The sequence below is a fragment of the Onychostoma macrolepis genome, chromosome 10 (genome assembly GCF_012432095.1).
Source record: "Onychostoma macrolepis isolate SWU-2019 chromosome 10, ASM1243209v1, whole genome shotgun sequence".
Taxonomy (NCBI): domain Eukaryota; kingdom Metazoa; phylum Chordata; class Actinopteri; order Cypriniformes; family Cyprinidae; genus Onychostoma; species Onychostoma macrolepis.
Genome location: NC_081164.1, coordinates 1,199,783 through 1,216,740, shown reverse-complemented (window position 1 = coordinate 1,216,740; position 16,958 = coordinate 1,199,783). Strand labels below are relative to the sequence as shown.

Here is a 16,958-nt window from a genome sequence, read left to right as displayed (position 1 = left end):
TGCTCTCAAATATGTCTGTGGTTTGCTTTTTTTACTGTATTTTTGCTTTCACTGCATGGTGCAGTTGAGCTGAATTGAACATTCTAGAACTGATAAGTTTCAGTACATGCTAAAATTAAAAAGCAATCTTAATGGTAGCTTCTCTGATCAGGTTCACTCTTGCACATGGCTGAATATACTACAGATGTACTCTGCTAGATTCTCATACAAGTGCTTCATCTGTAAATCTGCAAGAAATACAAACATGCATAAACAACGCATTACAAGTAACTGGTAAAGTAATGCATTACTTTTTAATTTACTAGAAAATATGAGTTACTGTTTCAAACAAGTAATGCAAGTTATTTTGTGTTCCCATTTATTGACAGTCGTGTGCGCCGTGAGCGTGATGGTTACTGTAGCTCTAGACTGAATGTGATTATGCATTACTCAAACAGAAACAGTGAAATGCACTCAGAATATGATTCAAACCTGCAATAATTAAATGTTAAATTCCACAAATATACTTTATTTTAGTATTGCTGACTTCTGCTGTGTCCTATTCTTTGTCCAATCTAGAATTGCAGCACAGTTTAAAGGTTTGTTTGTGTTAATTCACATTTCCTTCAGCTGGAGAGAAAAGGGCTTTTATATTTGCCTTAAAAGTCATGGAGGCGTTTTACTCTGTGTCCACCTGATGAAATATTTTCAGCTGATGCGTTTCTTATATTTAGCACTTCCCCGTGTGTCACTTTAAAATTTCAGGATAAATCTGACCTTCTTTAACACATCAAATGCATGCTAACAGTTGTGTTTGGGTAAAAACTGCAAAGATTGACACCTGAAAAACAAATATAAATTTGAATCTCTATAAATCCTAGACTGAAAAGTCATGAAACTTCTGATCATCATGAGAGGAAACCTAAATCAGCAGCATGGCATTCACACTGGCTCTGGATTCACAGGAGCAATGGTGTGTTGATATGTAGCACGTGCAGCTGTATGATCTATTATTCCGTATGATTTCAGCAGAACTGCTTTCTGTATCTGTATTCAGTCATAACACGCCTCGATGATCTTACAGTGAAACTGAAACAAACAGCGAAGTGTCCTTCATAAAGTGTTTACTACTGCTAGTCTGAGACCGTTCACACTGATTACTATGAGAAGTCGACGCGGTTATTGATTGTGTGTGTTTACAGCACGTGCTTTCAGCGCGTTTTTGTGCAGTTTGAATTTTGTCTCCATAGCTCCGTTGGCCGTCTGATGACGTGGCGGCGGCTGATTGGCTGTCCGCGGTCACGTGTAAGTGTGGTTCTGAAGAGCGGCCATATTAGATCAGTTCATTCTTTCACGCGGCTGCACTCGGAGTAACGCTCCTTACTCTCAGAGTAACACTCACTCCGTACTCTACAGTGTACTGTTGATGTAGGACGCTCTGTTCGCTCGGTGCGTCGTTTCTATACTTCATCAGTGGGAAGGTGAGTTTCTCCTGTTCCTAGTCGATGCGCTGATTGAGGCTGTGATTATGAGTCCGTTAGATGTTTGATTGTGAGTCGATCAGGTGTTTGTGGCTAACCGTGTCTCTCGCGGCAGATGGCGAGCGCGGCGCGGACCCCGGCCGGCCAGAAGTCGCTGCCCCGCGGCAGCAGTTCTCCTCTGAGCCCCGCGCGGATCTCCCGCCTGCAGGAGAAGCAGGAGCTGCAGCACCTCAACGACCGGCTGGCCGCCTACATCGACGCGGTGCGCCGCCTGGAGTCGGAGAACAGCGCGCTGCAGCTGCAGGTCAGCGAGCGCGAGGAGACGCGCAGCCGCGAGGTCACCGGCCTCAAAGCGCTCTACGAGACGGAGCTGGCGGACACGCGCACGGCGCTGGACGATACGGCGCGGGAGCGCGCGCGCCTGCAGCTCGAGCTGGGCAAGCTGAAGAGCGAGCACGAGCAGCTGCAGCACACGTGAGACTCTTCATCACTCACCGTCTCTGCATGGTTTACTCATGCCTCAAACATTCACATAAATAGTGCAAAATTAAAGTAGTTCGAGGGGTCATGAAGGGCTCATTTTGTTATTATTTTAATGTTTCTTAAGGTTCACTTATAAAAGTTTTGCTCATGCACACAAAAAAAAAAAAAAAAAGTCCTCATTCTGACCCTCTGTCTAAAACGAGCTGTTTTTAAGGAGCGGGTCCTTTAAGGCTCCTCAGTAATCAGCCGCTGTTCTGATTGGCTAACAGCACTACATAGGGAACACTATCAACGCCCATAAACACAATAAAGCGGTCATTTCCAGACAAAGCATTGTGAAATCATGTACTGCCGGTTTGTGCTGCAGATAAATGTTTCTTTGTGACTCCATGATGCTGATTGTAACATTCAGCGTGATGCGTGTTAGCCGTTAGTGACTGAACCAGTGGGCGGGGCCTATGCTGAGAACACTGTTCGTTGATATCCTGCTCTGGAGGCGTGTTTATGCAAATGTTTGTGCCCTATGACGTCGCCTTGCCCCTCAGATCCAAACGAGCCGTTTCTGGCGCTTGATTAAATAAATGCTTTGTTTATAATGCGCAGATTTTAAGATATGAAAATTACAGGATGATTTAATGCTACAAAGACGTCTTTAACTTTGTCATGACCCCTTTAACTAAAACACATGTTAAGATTGTTAGCAGGCAGGTTGTGTCCACTGACTCCAGACCAGGGCTGTGTTTCTCAAAAGCATCAGAAGGTGAGGCGCAGTGGGCTTACGATGTTTCTGAGAAATGCAGCCCTGGGGCCTGTTCCATAAAACAAGTTTACCAAATAAGCCAGGTTTATTTCAGTTAGTCTGACTTATCCTGAACCAAATCAACTGACAAGAAGTCAGACTAACTGAAATAAACCTGGCTTATTATAACAGCCCCAGGTCGAGAGGCGTTTCAGGGAATTGACTCCGTGTTTCGTTTGTGCTGTAATTGGTTAAATCTAATTAGTGTTGTCAGTAACTTGTGGTCCAGAGCGTCAGTGTGATGGAGGGCAGTAGATGTTACTGAAGTTCTGCACCAGCCGAGAGCGGGATCATGGGCTTTTAAATGTCTGCTCTTCTCTATTTTTACAGCTGGTGGATTATGCATGCTGTGAGTGTGTTTTCTGATTAAAGACTTCTGCATCTCGGGTTTTTAATTGTTAATGGAGCCCAAACCTTACTGCGCTAGAGATCCGTCTGCGCTCTCGCTGTGGTGTCGAGGTGTGTGTTGAATCGGTCTCTCGCACACTTCAGTGAAGGTTGTGTTTGTGGAGCCCTCACATGCTCCTCTTATGGAGCACTCTAGTGCAGAGCTGTCTGTATAACCCGGATGACTTCTGCCGTCCTGGCTCGTGTTGGGTTGACTGACGGGAGCAGAGGTTCACCGGTGTTTGTTTCATCGGTGCGGAGCAGCTGGAGGATGTGAACGCTCCTCAGCTGCTGCAGCGTCTCCGTGTGAAGCAGCTCTTTGTTTCAGATGATCAGATGCGTCGAACACGTGTTCGCTGAGTTCGATCAGCCTGTCGAGGAGAAACTGTTCCTCAGACTCTGAGCTCTGTGATCACAGTCAGTCGTGTTGGAGTCCTCTTGAGCTGCGAGCACAGTAACGCTCTGAACTCTGCTCGAACACACACCACTCCTGACTCTTATCATAAATATAAAGAAAAAACAATCTTAACAGAAACCTGTGTTCACCGTAACCTCTTTCCAAACAATTCCTCTTGGAAACCAGCTTTGATCTGCACTTATGACCGTGGACCACAAAACCAGTCGTAAGGGTCAATCTTTTTGAAATTGAGATTTCTAGATAATCTGAAAGCTGAATAAATGAGCTTTCCATTGATGTATGGTTTGGAGATACAACTATTTGAAAATCTGGATTCTGAGGGTGCAAAAAAAAATCAAAATATTGAGAATCACCTTTAAAGTTGTTCAAATGAAGTTCTGAGCAATGCATATTACTAATCAAAAATGAAATTGATGTTTACGTTAGGAAGTTTACTAAATATTTTCATGGAACATGATCTTTAATGATTTTTGGCATAAAAGATTAATGGATAATTTTGACCCATACAGTTGTCTATTGCTACAAATATACCTGTTACTCGTGACTGCTTTTGTGCTCCAGGGACACACGAGTGAACTGATTACTAGGGTTTTCACTTAATTATTTTAATAACTTCTTACTGTAACATTAACACTCATGTTGGGCTACGTTCTCAAGACTTAAGCGCAAGACGAGATGTGTGTGAGTCTCGTGATACGTTACGCAGTTTGATTTGCGTCATGATTCAGTGAAAATAATCTGCTGTGTCTTCATGCGAGTATTTGCTTCTAGAAAATGTGGATGAACGCAAACAAATGAAGAGCTACAGTAGTTGATATTGCTGAAGTATTGATTGTGATTGATTTGGCACAGCCAGTAGCTCTGTCCGGCATCTGATCGTGTGTGTGTGTGTGTGTGAGACAGGTGTGTGAAGAAGGACGCGGAGCTGGCGAGCGCTCAGGCCCGGCTCAGAGAAGCTGAAGCCCTGCTGAACTCTAGAGAAGCGGCTCTGAACACGGCCGAGTCGGAGAGGAAGGCTCTGGAGATCAGCGTCACAGACCTGCAGCTCCAGCTCCAGGAGGTACACCTTCACACGCACCCAAACAACCACCGTCCGTCAGATTCATGCAAACCTCAGTCGAGCGTTCACTGCATCTGTGAGCTTACGGTCACACACTGAGCTGTCGATCAGTTTAGTGGAGGTGAGCCGGATCCAGAGCTGTGAATGAGTTCAGGAGCTCAGTATGTTCACGGTGAACACGAGACTTTCTCAAGAGCACTGAAAACACTACAGAAACCGACACGCAGCAGAAACATGGTACAATACATTTTTTTTATTTTTTAATAGAGTTGCACTCTTGGTGAATATCGCCACCTAATGGGGGGTAGTGCAATCATTAAAAAAAAAATCTTATCTGAATCTTTAATCAGTTTTTATTACTGCACACAAGAATTGGATTGTTTTTAAGCTAAATATATATTAAAAGGATTAATTGAGCTAAAAACCGCCAAGATGTCTGTATACATTTGAGATGAGGTGAGGTGGATTTCTGTAGTTAGAAGTCCTGTTGTGTGTAAAAAAAAAAAATAAAATAAAAGTTTGATCCACTTTGTGTGAAGTCATAGTACAATAAACATTGAGATGTGTATGAATATGATTGTAGCCTCATCAATCACACATGCGCGCTGACACCTGTGAAGTAAACTAATCCTGAAATATAACCTGCTCTGGAGCATCTTGTATTCAGAGCATACGTTGCTGTGATTACTTGCCCTGAACGTTTGTGAGACCAGAAGTTGAGTTAATCGGTAAACCAATCCGGGTGTGCTTCATAACCTGGTTTCTGGAGTACACTGGACATTGGCCACTAGTGCTGCTTGGAGAACATGCGGTGCACATGTAACCGAAAAGCATTTAGTGTTCATATAAACACAATCCTTCAGAATGAAATCAGAGAGGATTTATTCTGACTGATGAACGAGTGCATGTAAAGGCGTCCGAGGAGGTCCGGACTGAGACTCGTTTACTGATCATCAAAAACACTCGTGTTGCTGACAGTCCTTACATTTAGGCCTACTCTGTGTTAACACCTGGGGACACTTACCACTGTACCGAAATGGTTGGATGTGATGAAAGGTCATGCAGAGTATGAGAAGAGGGGAAATATGATCTTAATTGTTTTAATGATGTGCAGCATTGAGTATTTCACTCCATTTGCAAAATCCAAAGAGAAACGAGCCTTGAGCTCATGTTTTTCATGCAAAAATGAATACATGAGGGCAAAGCTGCTCCTGTGCGAGTTTGGCTTTTAAATTTGTGTACTATGATACAGTGACGCTATTGCGTTGAGCAAGAGTGCTGTTATTCTCAAATATCAGCACGATTACAGATGCGATCCTGATCACACATTAGTTCTATAATTAAGTTAACAATTGAGAGAAACTTTGCACTCAATATTGTCTGTTCTTTCTTATAAAAGTAGTAAATGTGACTGTAAGTGTACTGTATAAGCAGACAGATATCACCTCCTAATGGAGAAGTGAACGTCACCACAGCACAGAGTGTGTAAGTCTTTGGGTCATCTGGCCTCATCAGACTCTAGCACAGGAACACAGACGTGTGTGTGTGTGTGTGTGTGTGTGTGTGTGTGTGTGTGTGCTGCAGCTGGAGGGAGGACTGAGCTCGGCGAAGAAGCAGCTGTCAGATGAGACTCTGCTGCGCGTGGATCTGGAGAACCGCTGCCAGAGCCTCGTGGAGGAGCTGGACTTCAGGAAGAACATGTTCGAGGAGGTCAGTTCTGTTCAGCTGCACCAAACCAAACTAACTGTGAAACATTCAGACTCCTAACAACTGCTGCGCCGCTGTGCCAGGATTCCACACACGAGGAAACATTAACCAGTTAGGATGTAACATCAAGTCCCCCTGTACTCCTTTCAATGGGATTTTATTTATTTTTTTTAATTGTAAAAAGCATTTTTTTGCAGCAAGACTGCATTATTTGATCATATATGAAATATGTTAGTGCTGTCAAACAATTAATTGCGGTTAATCACATCCAAAATAAGTTTGCTTGCATAATATAGGCCTATGTGTGTGTATATATTTAAGAAAGTTTAAGTTTACATATTTAATATGTATATTTAATATTATAAAAAAATAATTTCTACAGGGTTGTTTTTTTTTTTTGAGTTGTGAAAGCAGTGTATGTGCTCCAGAGTACGTGATCTGAGCGACAGCAGTTTCTCTTCCTCGTTTACGCTGCTCTGTGATCCGGTCACGCCGCTCAACACCATTCACTTTAATATCATGGATGTCTGGGCATGTCACCGTGTTCATATAAAATCTATTTTTATCGTTTTGTAAACATCACTTGATCTTTCTTTCTGATGATTTGGATTAGGGTTAGAAAGCAATTCTTAGAGACCTGTTGCGTTCTCGCGGTGAGGAGCGAGTAAGGAGTTGTATTAATGTGAGTGCATGTCTGCGTGTGATTGGTTATTAATGAGCGCGTGTCTGCGTGTGGTGGACAGGAGGTCAAGGACACGCGGCGCAGGCTGGAGACGCGTCTGGTGGAGGTGGACTCGGGTCATCAGATGGAGTTCGAGTTCAAGCTGGCCGCGGCGCTGGCTGATATGAGACAGCAGCACGACGAGCAGGTCCGGCTCTACAAGGACGAGATGGAGCAGACCTACACAGCCAAGGTGAGCGCAGTCGCAGATTCACACGTCTCTGCTGTGCGTGTGAAGCGCTTCCTTCCTCTCAGAGCTGCTTCAGTTCCTCTTTGTGTTCCTCTTAAGACGTCTGCGTGTGTTTCAGCTGGAGAACGTGCGTCTGTCCTCGGAGATGAACAGCTCTTCAGCGAGCATGGCCCGTGAGGAGCTGCGTGAGTCGTCGCTGAGAGTCGAGAGTCTGGCCGCTCAGCTCACCAGCCTGCAGAAAGAGGTGCGTCGCCACACCACCGACCTCTGACCCGCTTACACACACTGACCAGTTCCTCCTCGGTGCCGTCTTGAGCAGCTCTGAACGCGATTTCTGAAGCGCTACAGTGTTTGACTTTGAACAGGATTTAATCGATTCATTATAATGTGTTGTAACGCATCCAGAGCTTGTTTGTGAGCTGTGTGGTAACATGAAGCCTCGAGGATCTTCTGAAAGCAGTCGCTCTGCAGGGATCGGAGCGTCACTCAGACAGGAGCGCCCTTACAAGACTAGATGGAGAAATGTACTTTTACCACAGGACGTCTGTAATACTAATGCGCAATTCACTTCAGTAAAACTACCAGAAGTGGGAGGGGTAACTCTATTTATGCACCGCCATCACCTCCCTGTCGTCGTGTGTGTGCCACATTGAACGATTTATTAAGTTCTGATAGGATTCTGTTGCTAATAGCACTTACCTAAAGCTAGCAGGTCTTGTGCCTCTAACAAGTGCTTGAATGGTATTAGAAGGTGATCTGAATGGTATCAGATGCGTTAAACACTTGAGGTTTGCCCCAGGCTTGTCCTGCTGCCTGAAAAACCACACACAACTGCTACTAAACGCCAAATGACAGAGTTATGTGCATTTCCAGCTGGTCCATGCGCACAGCGTTACGCCCGTTTCACACATACTACGTTTGCGGTGCGTATTTTTTTTCCGCACCCATGTTAACCGATCCGAGCGTTCACACTGCGTGCGGTTGCGGTCCGGCAGTGCTCTCCAGGAGCGGTGCGTCTGCAGCAGTGCTGAGCTCGTTTCGAGTCTATTTTTGCTGTGCTGCACGCGCTGAATTAAAGTGACCGCGCTTTGTTCACGGTAAAAATGAACATGGATTGACATGTAAATGTAGTAATTTCACAATAAATAGATATAATTAGTCTATGTTTCACAGGCTTTTTGGCTAGGTTTAAAACAAATAAGTGCACTTTTAGATAAACAAGGCAACATATGCACTTGTCCTGTGGAGGTAGAAAAAAAGCTCAAGACCCGCGGGACTGTTCGTAATGAAGATTTAAATGTAAAAGGCACGAGAGCCGACTGTTTCTGTCAGTGGTTTAACTTAAAATATTTGTGCCTAAAACACAACAGCTATATGCTGTTTAAATGCGTTTCCACTTGCTTGAGCAGCTTAATATACAAATCTATAGCCAAATGCATTGAATACGTTGTTTATATTAATTGTTTAAACGTGAATGTCTATGAAAGATTGTGTAACTGTACTGTGATTAAAAGAGGACCACAATGCTGAAAAAGGCTAACAACGTTTGGATTTGAAATCAAAATGATGGATAAATGTTGTGTTTGTGGTAAACAGCCGTGGATCAGGAGCGGACTGCAAACGCGTTCTGTGTGAAAGCACAGTGAGTCCGTGCTGCTTCTGCACCGCATACACACTGCAGACGGAGCATGTGTGAAACAGGCCTTAAAGTAGTGACGTCCAGTAATAGTTGAGTGGTATTTGATTGCGTTGTTGTTCGTTCCTCAGGCGCGTGCGTGGCAGGATCAGATCAGTGAGCTGGAAGCGGCTCTGAGCCGCGAGAAGGATCTGAGCCGCAGGCTACTGGCGGAGAAGGAGCGAGAGATCGCAGAGATCCGAGCCAAGATGCAGCAGCAGCTGGATGAGTACGAGCAGCTGCTGGACGTGAAGCTGGCGCTGGACATGGAGATCAACGCCTACCGGAAGCTGCTGGAGGGAGAGGAGGAGAGGTGAGGCTGGCTCTGTGTGGTGTGTGCGGTGTGTGCGGTGTGTTTGGGGACTGGTGGTGTAACGCTGCTGCTCTCTCAGGCTGAAGCTGTCTCCCAGCCCCTCGGCTCGTGTGACGGTGTCCCGGGCGTCCTCCAGCCGCAGCGTCCGCACCGCGCGAGGGAAGAGGAAGCGTGTGGACGTGGAGGAGTCCGAGGCCAGCAGCAGCGTCAGCATCGCTCACTCCGCCTCTGCCACTGGAAACGTCTGCATCGACGAGCTGGACGTGGACGGGAAGTTCATCCGCTTGCACAACAGCTCTGAGCAGGTGCGTCTTTCTGACCGCAGGCACACACTCGGAGCGTGCGTCTATCAGCAGTGCGTAGAGCAGCATGTTATCAAACGTGCGCACGCGGTTCTTATGCACACCAGTAAGTAATCGTTGTTGATAAATCCCACATGTTCTTAAAGGCACAATATGTAAGTTTTGCCACTAGAGGTCACATTTTCAAAACAATATGTTCCATAGGAATAGGATATAATATCCATATTCCTACATGACACAATGATTAGGTCATTGATGGGTGACAATGACCAGGGATGAGTCATTTAAAACTGGAATTTCTCTGGATTTACAAATCCTTGGGAACTTTTGGGATAACGCAAGTGAATGAAATGTATCATACTGTGCAAGTAGTTTTTGAATATTGCATTATGAAAATTTTACATATTATGCCTTTTTAAGCACTGTGCCGTGCAAAAAATAAATCTAAGGCAGAGTTACCTCAAAAGCATTGCAAGGGGAGATGAATGGATACTAAGATGTAAAGGACCTAATATTGAACCTTGGGGGACACCAGTATGAAACGGTGCCCACCTCAAACCTGTAACCACCCATGGAAATAACCTGGCTACGATCAGAAAGATCTAAACCAATGTAAAGCTGTCCCAGAAACACCGAAGAACGGTTTAAGATGGGTGAGTAAAGACAATGATCAAGAGTGCTCTTGACCAAGGCTGCTTCTGACCTAATGTTCAAGAATGGGTGCTTTGGCTGATTTAATATAGTGGTATATCAGTATATCAGTCACCGTTTCGGTTCAGATGCGGTTCAGATTTCTTTCTTTTTTTTCCTGTTTCTATTCTGTCTATCACTCTGTTGTAGAAATTAATTGAAGGAAACTCTATTTTCTGAATAATCTTTCAGGATCAACCCATGGCCGGGTTTCAGCTGACCAGAACAATCGGTGATGTTTCTGCTACGTATAAATTCACTGCCAAATACGTCCTGAAGGCTGGACAGAAAGTCACGGTACATACTGACACTTCCTCATAGTGTTCTATTCATAATCAACAGCACACGTCTGTCACCTGTAGTTTGTCTCAACGCTGTTGATTTCTGTCAGATCTGGGCGTCTAATGCGGGCGTGAGCTCCAACCCTCCGACGGACCTGATCTGGAAGAACCAGAGCTCATGGGGGAGCGGCGAGGACATTAAAGTGCTTCTGCTGAGCCCAGAAGGAGAGGTGAGGCGTGTTTATCATCCCTCATTATTATTATAGACGCTTGTCTTCACGTGGCCAGTAGAGGGCAGCATTGGCTCTGCTCTGAAGTGTCCCTGTCCCTACAGGAAGTAGCTGTGAGGAGCACAGTATTCAAGACTGCAGTGGAGGAGGAGGAGGAGGAAGAGGAAGCTGAAGTCATTGAGGAGCGTTTCTTTCACCAGCAGGTGTGTCTGTGTGTCTGTGTGTCTGTGTGTCTGTGTGTCTGTGTGTCTGTGTGTCTGTGTGTCTGTGTCTGTGTGTCTCGCTGGCTCAGTGCTCTGCTCTGTTTCCACAGGGAGATCCTCGTACTGCTAAGAGGGGTTGTGCGATCATGTGACCAGCACTACAGCCAATCAGAGCTGCCAGCTGCACCACCTTCCTGTGTGGTCTTATTATTTTGAGTGAATCTTTTCTGTTTGTTTTGAATTATGCTTTTTAAAGTCTTTTTCACTTCAGTTTGTTTCAGATTTTGTGACCCGTTTATCAGCTTAAATTGAATGAACCAAATGTTTTTCTCTTCATTTGTAAGTTGTAACTGTGAGGACTCTTTTCTAGACTCGTCCACGTCAGATTCTGTGACTAACCTCTTTTTTTTTTTTTTTTAAATCATGTTTATATTAATTTTATAAGACTGCATTTTAGGTCTCTTTTATAGACAGTTTTTATAGTGGCTCATAGTTTTTAGTGAGGTTATTACAGACAGTAGCATGCTAGTTTGAATATTGAAGTGTTGTTGTATTTAAAGCAGCTGTTCAGAAGTAATTCACTACATGATGACGGGCCGGACGCATCTCTTCTGCAGACGGACCTCACTCGTCCTCCGAGCTCAGGAACATGTAGCACACAGAGCTGGACGAGGAGCGCTTCCGTCGGTGTTCCTGCTGAAGAGATGCAGCGGTGGGTCTGACACGCGTCTCTCTTCGGCTGTATGCCGTGTGATCAATGAAAACACTGCCGCTAACGGTGTGGAAGCCATTAAACCTCAAGATATTCAGTACTGTATGTTTTTTACAGATCAGATTGTCAGAGCTGAAATGTTATTTTGTACTGCTTTTGTCTGTACTATCTAACAAACACTAGCCTTACGCATACACTGTTGATTTTGATTTTTAACCTTATATTTTAAGAATTGCCACATGCATGCTTTATTTTGCTGCAGCCTTTATACTTCAAATGATCAAATAAAGTGTTGATTGAATGTATCTTAATGTGCACGTCTGATTTGTGAACATTAGGAGAGGTTTTAGAAAAGCCCTCTCAGCAGCTCCTCGTGAAAGCACCACTCCTGCTTGAACGAGGAAAGTGTTGGGTGAGCTTGATTCAGTAATGTGTCGGTATCTGAAGATGCGGTCAGCTGACATCTGCCCTCTGTTATCTTTGTCCAGCTAATGCTTTCTGGAGCAGCAGAGCTGCTTGAGCGGTGTATGAACACAATATAAACTAAAAGCACCGGACGTGAGCTGGGACGGTCCATAGAGCAGTGGTTCTGCAGCGGTCCGAGGTGTAGCTCTTCATATTTAAAGGGTCGTGAAACCCTGAAACACATGTGAGATGTTAACATGTACAGGTTGCACATCAGTGAAAACCATAGTAGCACTAATTATGTCTCTTATTAAGGGAAAAGTGGTTATTTCTTTTTTTGGAGCCATTTCATTCTTCCAGTTCAAAAAGCAAAGTTGAACCAATGTCACAAAGCGGTGTGTATGCATTAATTTGGCGATGGCTGCCGTATCTTAACACCACATCAGTTGTGTCTACATTAACACCATAATATCATGTAGTAAAAACTGTTTTTTTCCTAATTCAGACATATATTGCCGTAGCAGTCATTTGCCACCGGCTTCTTGACGTGGAGAATGCACTGCAGTCACAACACAAATGAATTATAGAAAAATACTTTATATTAGAAATCTTTCCATTAATTCAATACAGATAATGACAACCGTCAGTGGTTTACATCACACAGCTAAGCGTGATTCATTCACAACAAAACTGAAGAAAACATCTGCCTTCATCTCTGCATTGCATAATGAAATGGGTTGAGCTCTGTGCGGATTCTTTTCTTTGAACGGTGTGAGTGCAAAGGATTGTGGGTGATGAGGCAGAGAGCAGGATCAGGTGCAGCTGAAGGACGTTACTGAGCTTCCTCCAGACGCTTCTCCAGCAGCGCTGCGTTCACACGGTGCTGCATCAGAAACTGTCCGTTCAGGTGAAACACGGGGATGTGCTGACCGTATCTGTCCAACCAGACTCTGTTCTCCGGCCGAGAGATGTCCACCTCCTGCAGCTCAAACTGACACACACACACACACACACACACACAGCTGATCAAACCTGCAGCTCACACACACACAGCTGATCAAACCTGCAGCTCACACACACAGCTGATCAAACCTGCAGCTCACACACACACACCTGATCAAACCTGCAGCTCACACACACCTGATCAAACCTGCAGCTCACACACACACCTGATCAAACCTGCAGCTCACACACACACCTGATCAAACCTGCAGCTCACACACACACACACACTGATCAAACCTGCAGCTCACACACACACACACCTGATCAAACCTGCAGCTCACACACACACACACACCTGATCAAACCTGCAGCTCACACACACACACACCTGATCAAACCTGCAGCTCACACACACCTGATCAAACCTGCAGCTCACACACACACACACATCAAACCTGCAGCTCACACACACACACACACACACCTGATCAAACCTGCAGCTCACACACACACACACACACCTGATCAAACCTGCAGCTCACACACACACACACACACACACCTGATCAAACCTGCAGCTCACACACACACACACACACACACCTGATCAAACCTGCAGCACACACACACACACACACCTGATCAAACCTGCAGCTCACACACACACACACACACCTGATCAAACCTGCAGCTCACACACACACACACACCTGATCAAACCTGCAGCTCACACACACACACCTGATCAAACCTGCAGCTCACACACACACACACACACACACCTGATCAAACCTGCAGCTCACACACACACACACACACAGCTGATCAAACCTGCAGCTCACACACACACACACACACACACAGCTGATCAAACCTGCAGCTCTCACACACACACACACACACACACACACACAGCTGATCAAACCTGCAGCTCACACACACACACACACACACACACACACACACACACAGCTGATCAAACCTGCAGCTCACACACACACACACACACACACAGCTGATCAGTGGAGCTGGGGGAGTGTGAGCGGGTCTTACTCGGTGTCTGTAGGGCTCCAGCGCTGCTTTGGCTTCATCACACAGAGGACACGGCTCCTGGAACACAAACACACCTCAGCTTCACACACATGAAGGAGCTTCTGCTAACTTCTGACTAATCTGATCAATTACCTCGAGGAAGAGCTGTGTGTGTGTGTGTGTGTGTGTTACCTTGGTGAAGAGCGTGAGGACAGGAGTCCTGCGGCAGTGCTGTCTGACCGCTCGAACCACACCGGACAGCAGCATGACTAACACACACACACACACACACACACACACACACACACACACCGGGAACATTAACACTCTCGATCGCTAGTAAGAGGACTATCTAGACACCATCGTGCTAGCGCTAATGTGAGCGTTATCTCTGACCAGCTCCGATGATAAACACTGTCCTCATTCTCTTTGATACATTTTCTGCTATATTACTTTTGTTAATATTTTAGTCATTTTAGATAGAAAGAAGACAAACTAGACTCTTACCAGTGATAATTATCACGCGCCGGAAGCTACTCACCGGAAGTAGGCGTATCACGTAAATACAAGACAGAGTACAAGGCAGAGAAATAAATAAATAAAAAGTACAAGGCAGATAGAAGGTAATGTCCTACAGTTTAAGGCGTGTAAGACAGAATAACAACAAAAACATAAAATGAACATCAATAATCAAAAATCAATAATAAAATAAAATACCATGACAAAAAGTTTTTTTTCTTTTTTTTTTTCATTTCACCATGTCCCTTCCACCATGAATAGCTTATTATTCTTTTATGATTGTTAAACTTAACATATATCATTGCAAATGTTACTCTGTGCTCTAAAAATAGACATATTGTATGACACTGTGCAAGGTCTTCTCATAACCTAGAGAAACGCGCGCGCGTCAGTGTGTCAGCAGGACCCGGATTGATTACAAGCTTCACATGCTGTTCAGTTGTACTGTGTTATGATGATAATAGGATAAAAGTCACATATGCTACGCAAATTCTGTTCAAAAAAAGATATTTTTGATATTTCAACTGTCTATTATTAATGGACATATTTTCTAACATGAATGTTAAAAGGATTACATAGCATTTAAAGAAATATACAAGGTGGTAAAGTGGGTACAGTTGAGACACCCTTTACTGTATACAGTAACAGTTCAATCATAGAAAATAAAATACAGAGGCTGTGTGTGTTTGTGTGTACTGGTATTACCAAATGTCTCCACAAGTACAGTCATACCAATATATTATAACCTTATATGGGAATATTTTTTAGGTCCCCATCATACAGATTGATTGAAAATGTAAAAGTGCAGAAAGTTTCGAGTGAAGCGTAGGTTTAGGGGTAGGGTTATAGAATATACAGGTATTTTTACTGTTATGTTTTAGGGGTCAAAAAGTCCTAAAGGATTCCAATAGGAAAACTGTGCAGGATTCTAATTGGAATTTCTATCATATTTTGGAACCACTCCTATAGGATTCTTATAGGACAAGACATAAATATCCTGTAGGATCGTTCCTATAGCATTTTAATGGGATTTTAGTCCTATAGGATTTTTTTAATTTTTTATTATTATTCTAAAGGTGCACTTTTCCACTGTATTTGTTTTACTAAGAAATAGTACTTGCAGTTTGCTTAAACTCACCCTGATGTAGACATTGTTCATTGTATGTTGCACAACCTGCAGTAACATTGTAAACAACACTGGAGGCGATTTGTGCAGCACACAGCTTTAGTGCAAAACAATTCCAAGGCACTGATAATAGATTGATGACACACACACACACACACACACACACACACACACACACACACACACGCACGCACACACACACACACACACACATAGCACTTGCGTCCTCCAATGTAAATATCCACCGGACCCGCTCTAGACTCGAAAAGAATTGGGGAGGAAGATATAAAGCTTATACCAGGAGACCAGAAGTTGAATATAAAAATGACACTTTACCGTAACAATAGTAATAATAATAATAGCAAATACAATCACATCACAACACAGAGCAATAAAACATCAAACAGTAAGTAGAAGTTGATATCGTAAATCAGTTTAATTCCCCATTATATTTCAGTATAATACTGTTCATTTCATGCGATACATGTAATAAAGTTCAGTTTGTGTGTAATGTAAAAAGAGAGATAAAAAAAAACCCAGATCCATTTCAGTTAAGGGAAAACCGGGAAAAAGTATGACAAATATTGTCTCCAATATATTTCAAAGCAGTCACTAATGCTCTGTGAACGGACCACATGCTCGATGACTTGGTTTCAGAGCCAGCTCAGTCATTTCAGCCAGCTGTGCTGTAAGCGCTCTTTGCTTAGTTTAGTATAAATCCATTCACAATTTGAAGAAAATGTTTGTTTATCCAAGAGGACCAAACATCCACATATACCATTTCAGGAATGACAAACGGGGTGTTAAACATTACGCGGGTAAATCTGCTAGATTGTTCAGGGACTCATTGCTATGATTGATATTGATAATGGAAGACAAGCCAATGTCACAATATCGCTGTGCATTAAGTGATTCAGACTAAATTTAGAGTAGCAAAACTACAACAGTAACAAGTATGCGCTGACTGAATATATTTACATAAAATGTAGACTAAATTAAATCTAAAAATATTTCAAAATATTTAATGCATTATTTAATTGTTATACCATTAATAATGAACTTATTTCATTTGTAGTTAACTAGTTTAAATAATTCTCCATTATACGCTGTTGGTGTCGGGCATATTTATTTACTTATAAAATGACACGAGACTTTGTGATTCCTGCACTTGCTATACTTTATACTTCAGTACAATAAAAGCACACACATTTGGAGTTGAAATGGCAGCTGAACTAATGCTAGTTATAATGATAATTTGATAATATTTTCATCTGAAAAGTCTTTGTTTTTCGCTAGGAGA

At 43.6% G+C, this 16,958-nt stretch overlaps 2 protein-coding genes across 2 annotated transcripts; one reads left to right on the top strand and one right to left on the bottom strand.

Annotated features, from left to right (window-relative positions):
• The first annotated feature begins 117 nt into the window (after positions 1-117).
• On the top strand, positions 118-11,335 carry lmnb1 (lamin B1). The gene is made up of 12 exons (XM_058788349.1): positions 118-1,460; positions 1,576-1,934; positions 4,451-4,607; positions 6,192-6,317; positions 7,058-7,228; positions 7,344-7,469; positions 8,993-9,213; positions 9,293-9,518; positions 10,398-10,502; positions 10,597-10,716; positions 10,821-10,919; positions 11,030-11,335. Exons 2-12 carry the CDS (start codon positions 1,576-1,578, stop codon positions 11,069-11,071), a joined length of 1,752 nt encoding a protein of 583 aa, XP_058644332.1. The 5' UTR covers positions 118-1,460; the 3' UTR covers positions 11,072-11,335.
• A 1,238-nt stretch (positions 11,336-12,573) lies between these two features.
• c10h5orf63 (chromosome 10 C5orf63 homolog) lies at positions 12,574-14,595 on the bottom strand. Its single transcript, XM_058788354.1, has 4 exons — positions 14,521-14,595; positions 14,206-14,282; positions 14,035-14,091; positions 12,574-13,027 (listed from the first exon to the last, which is right to left on the bottom strand). Exons 2-4 carry the CDS (start codon positions 14,278-14,280, stop codon positions 12,869-12,871), a joined length of 291 nt encoding a protein of 96 aa, XP_058644337.1. The 5' UTR covers positions 14,281-14,282; positions 14,521-14,595; the 3' UTR covers positions 12,574-12,868.
• Positions 14,596-16,958: the final 2,363 nt, after the last annotated feature.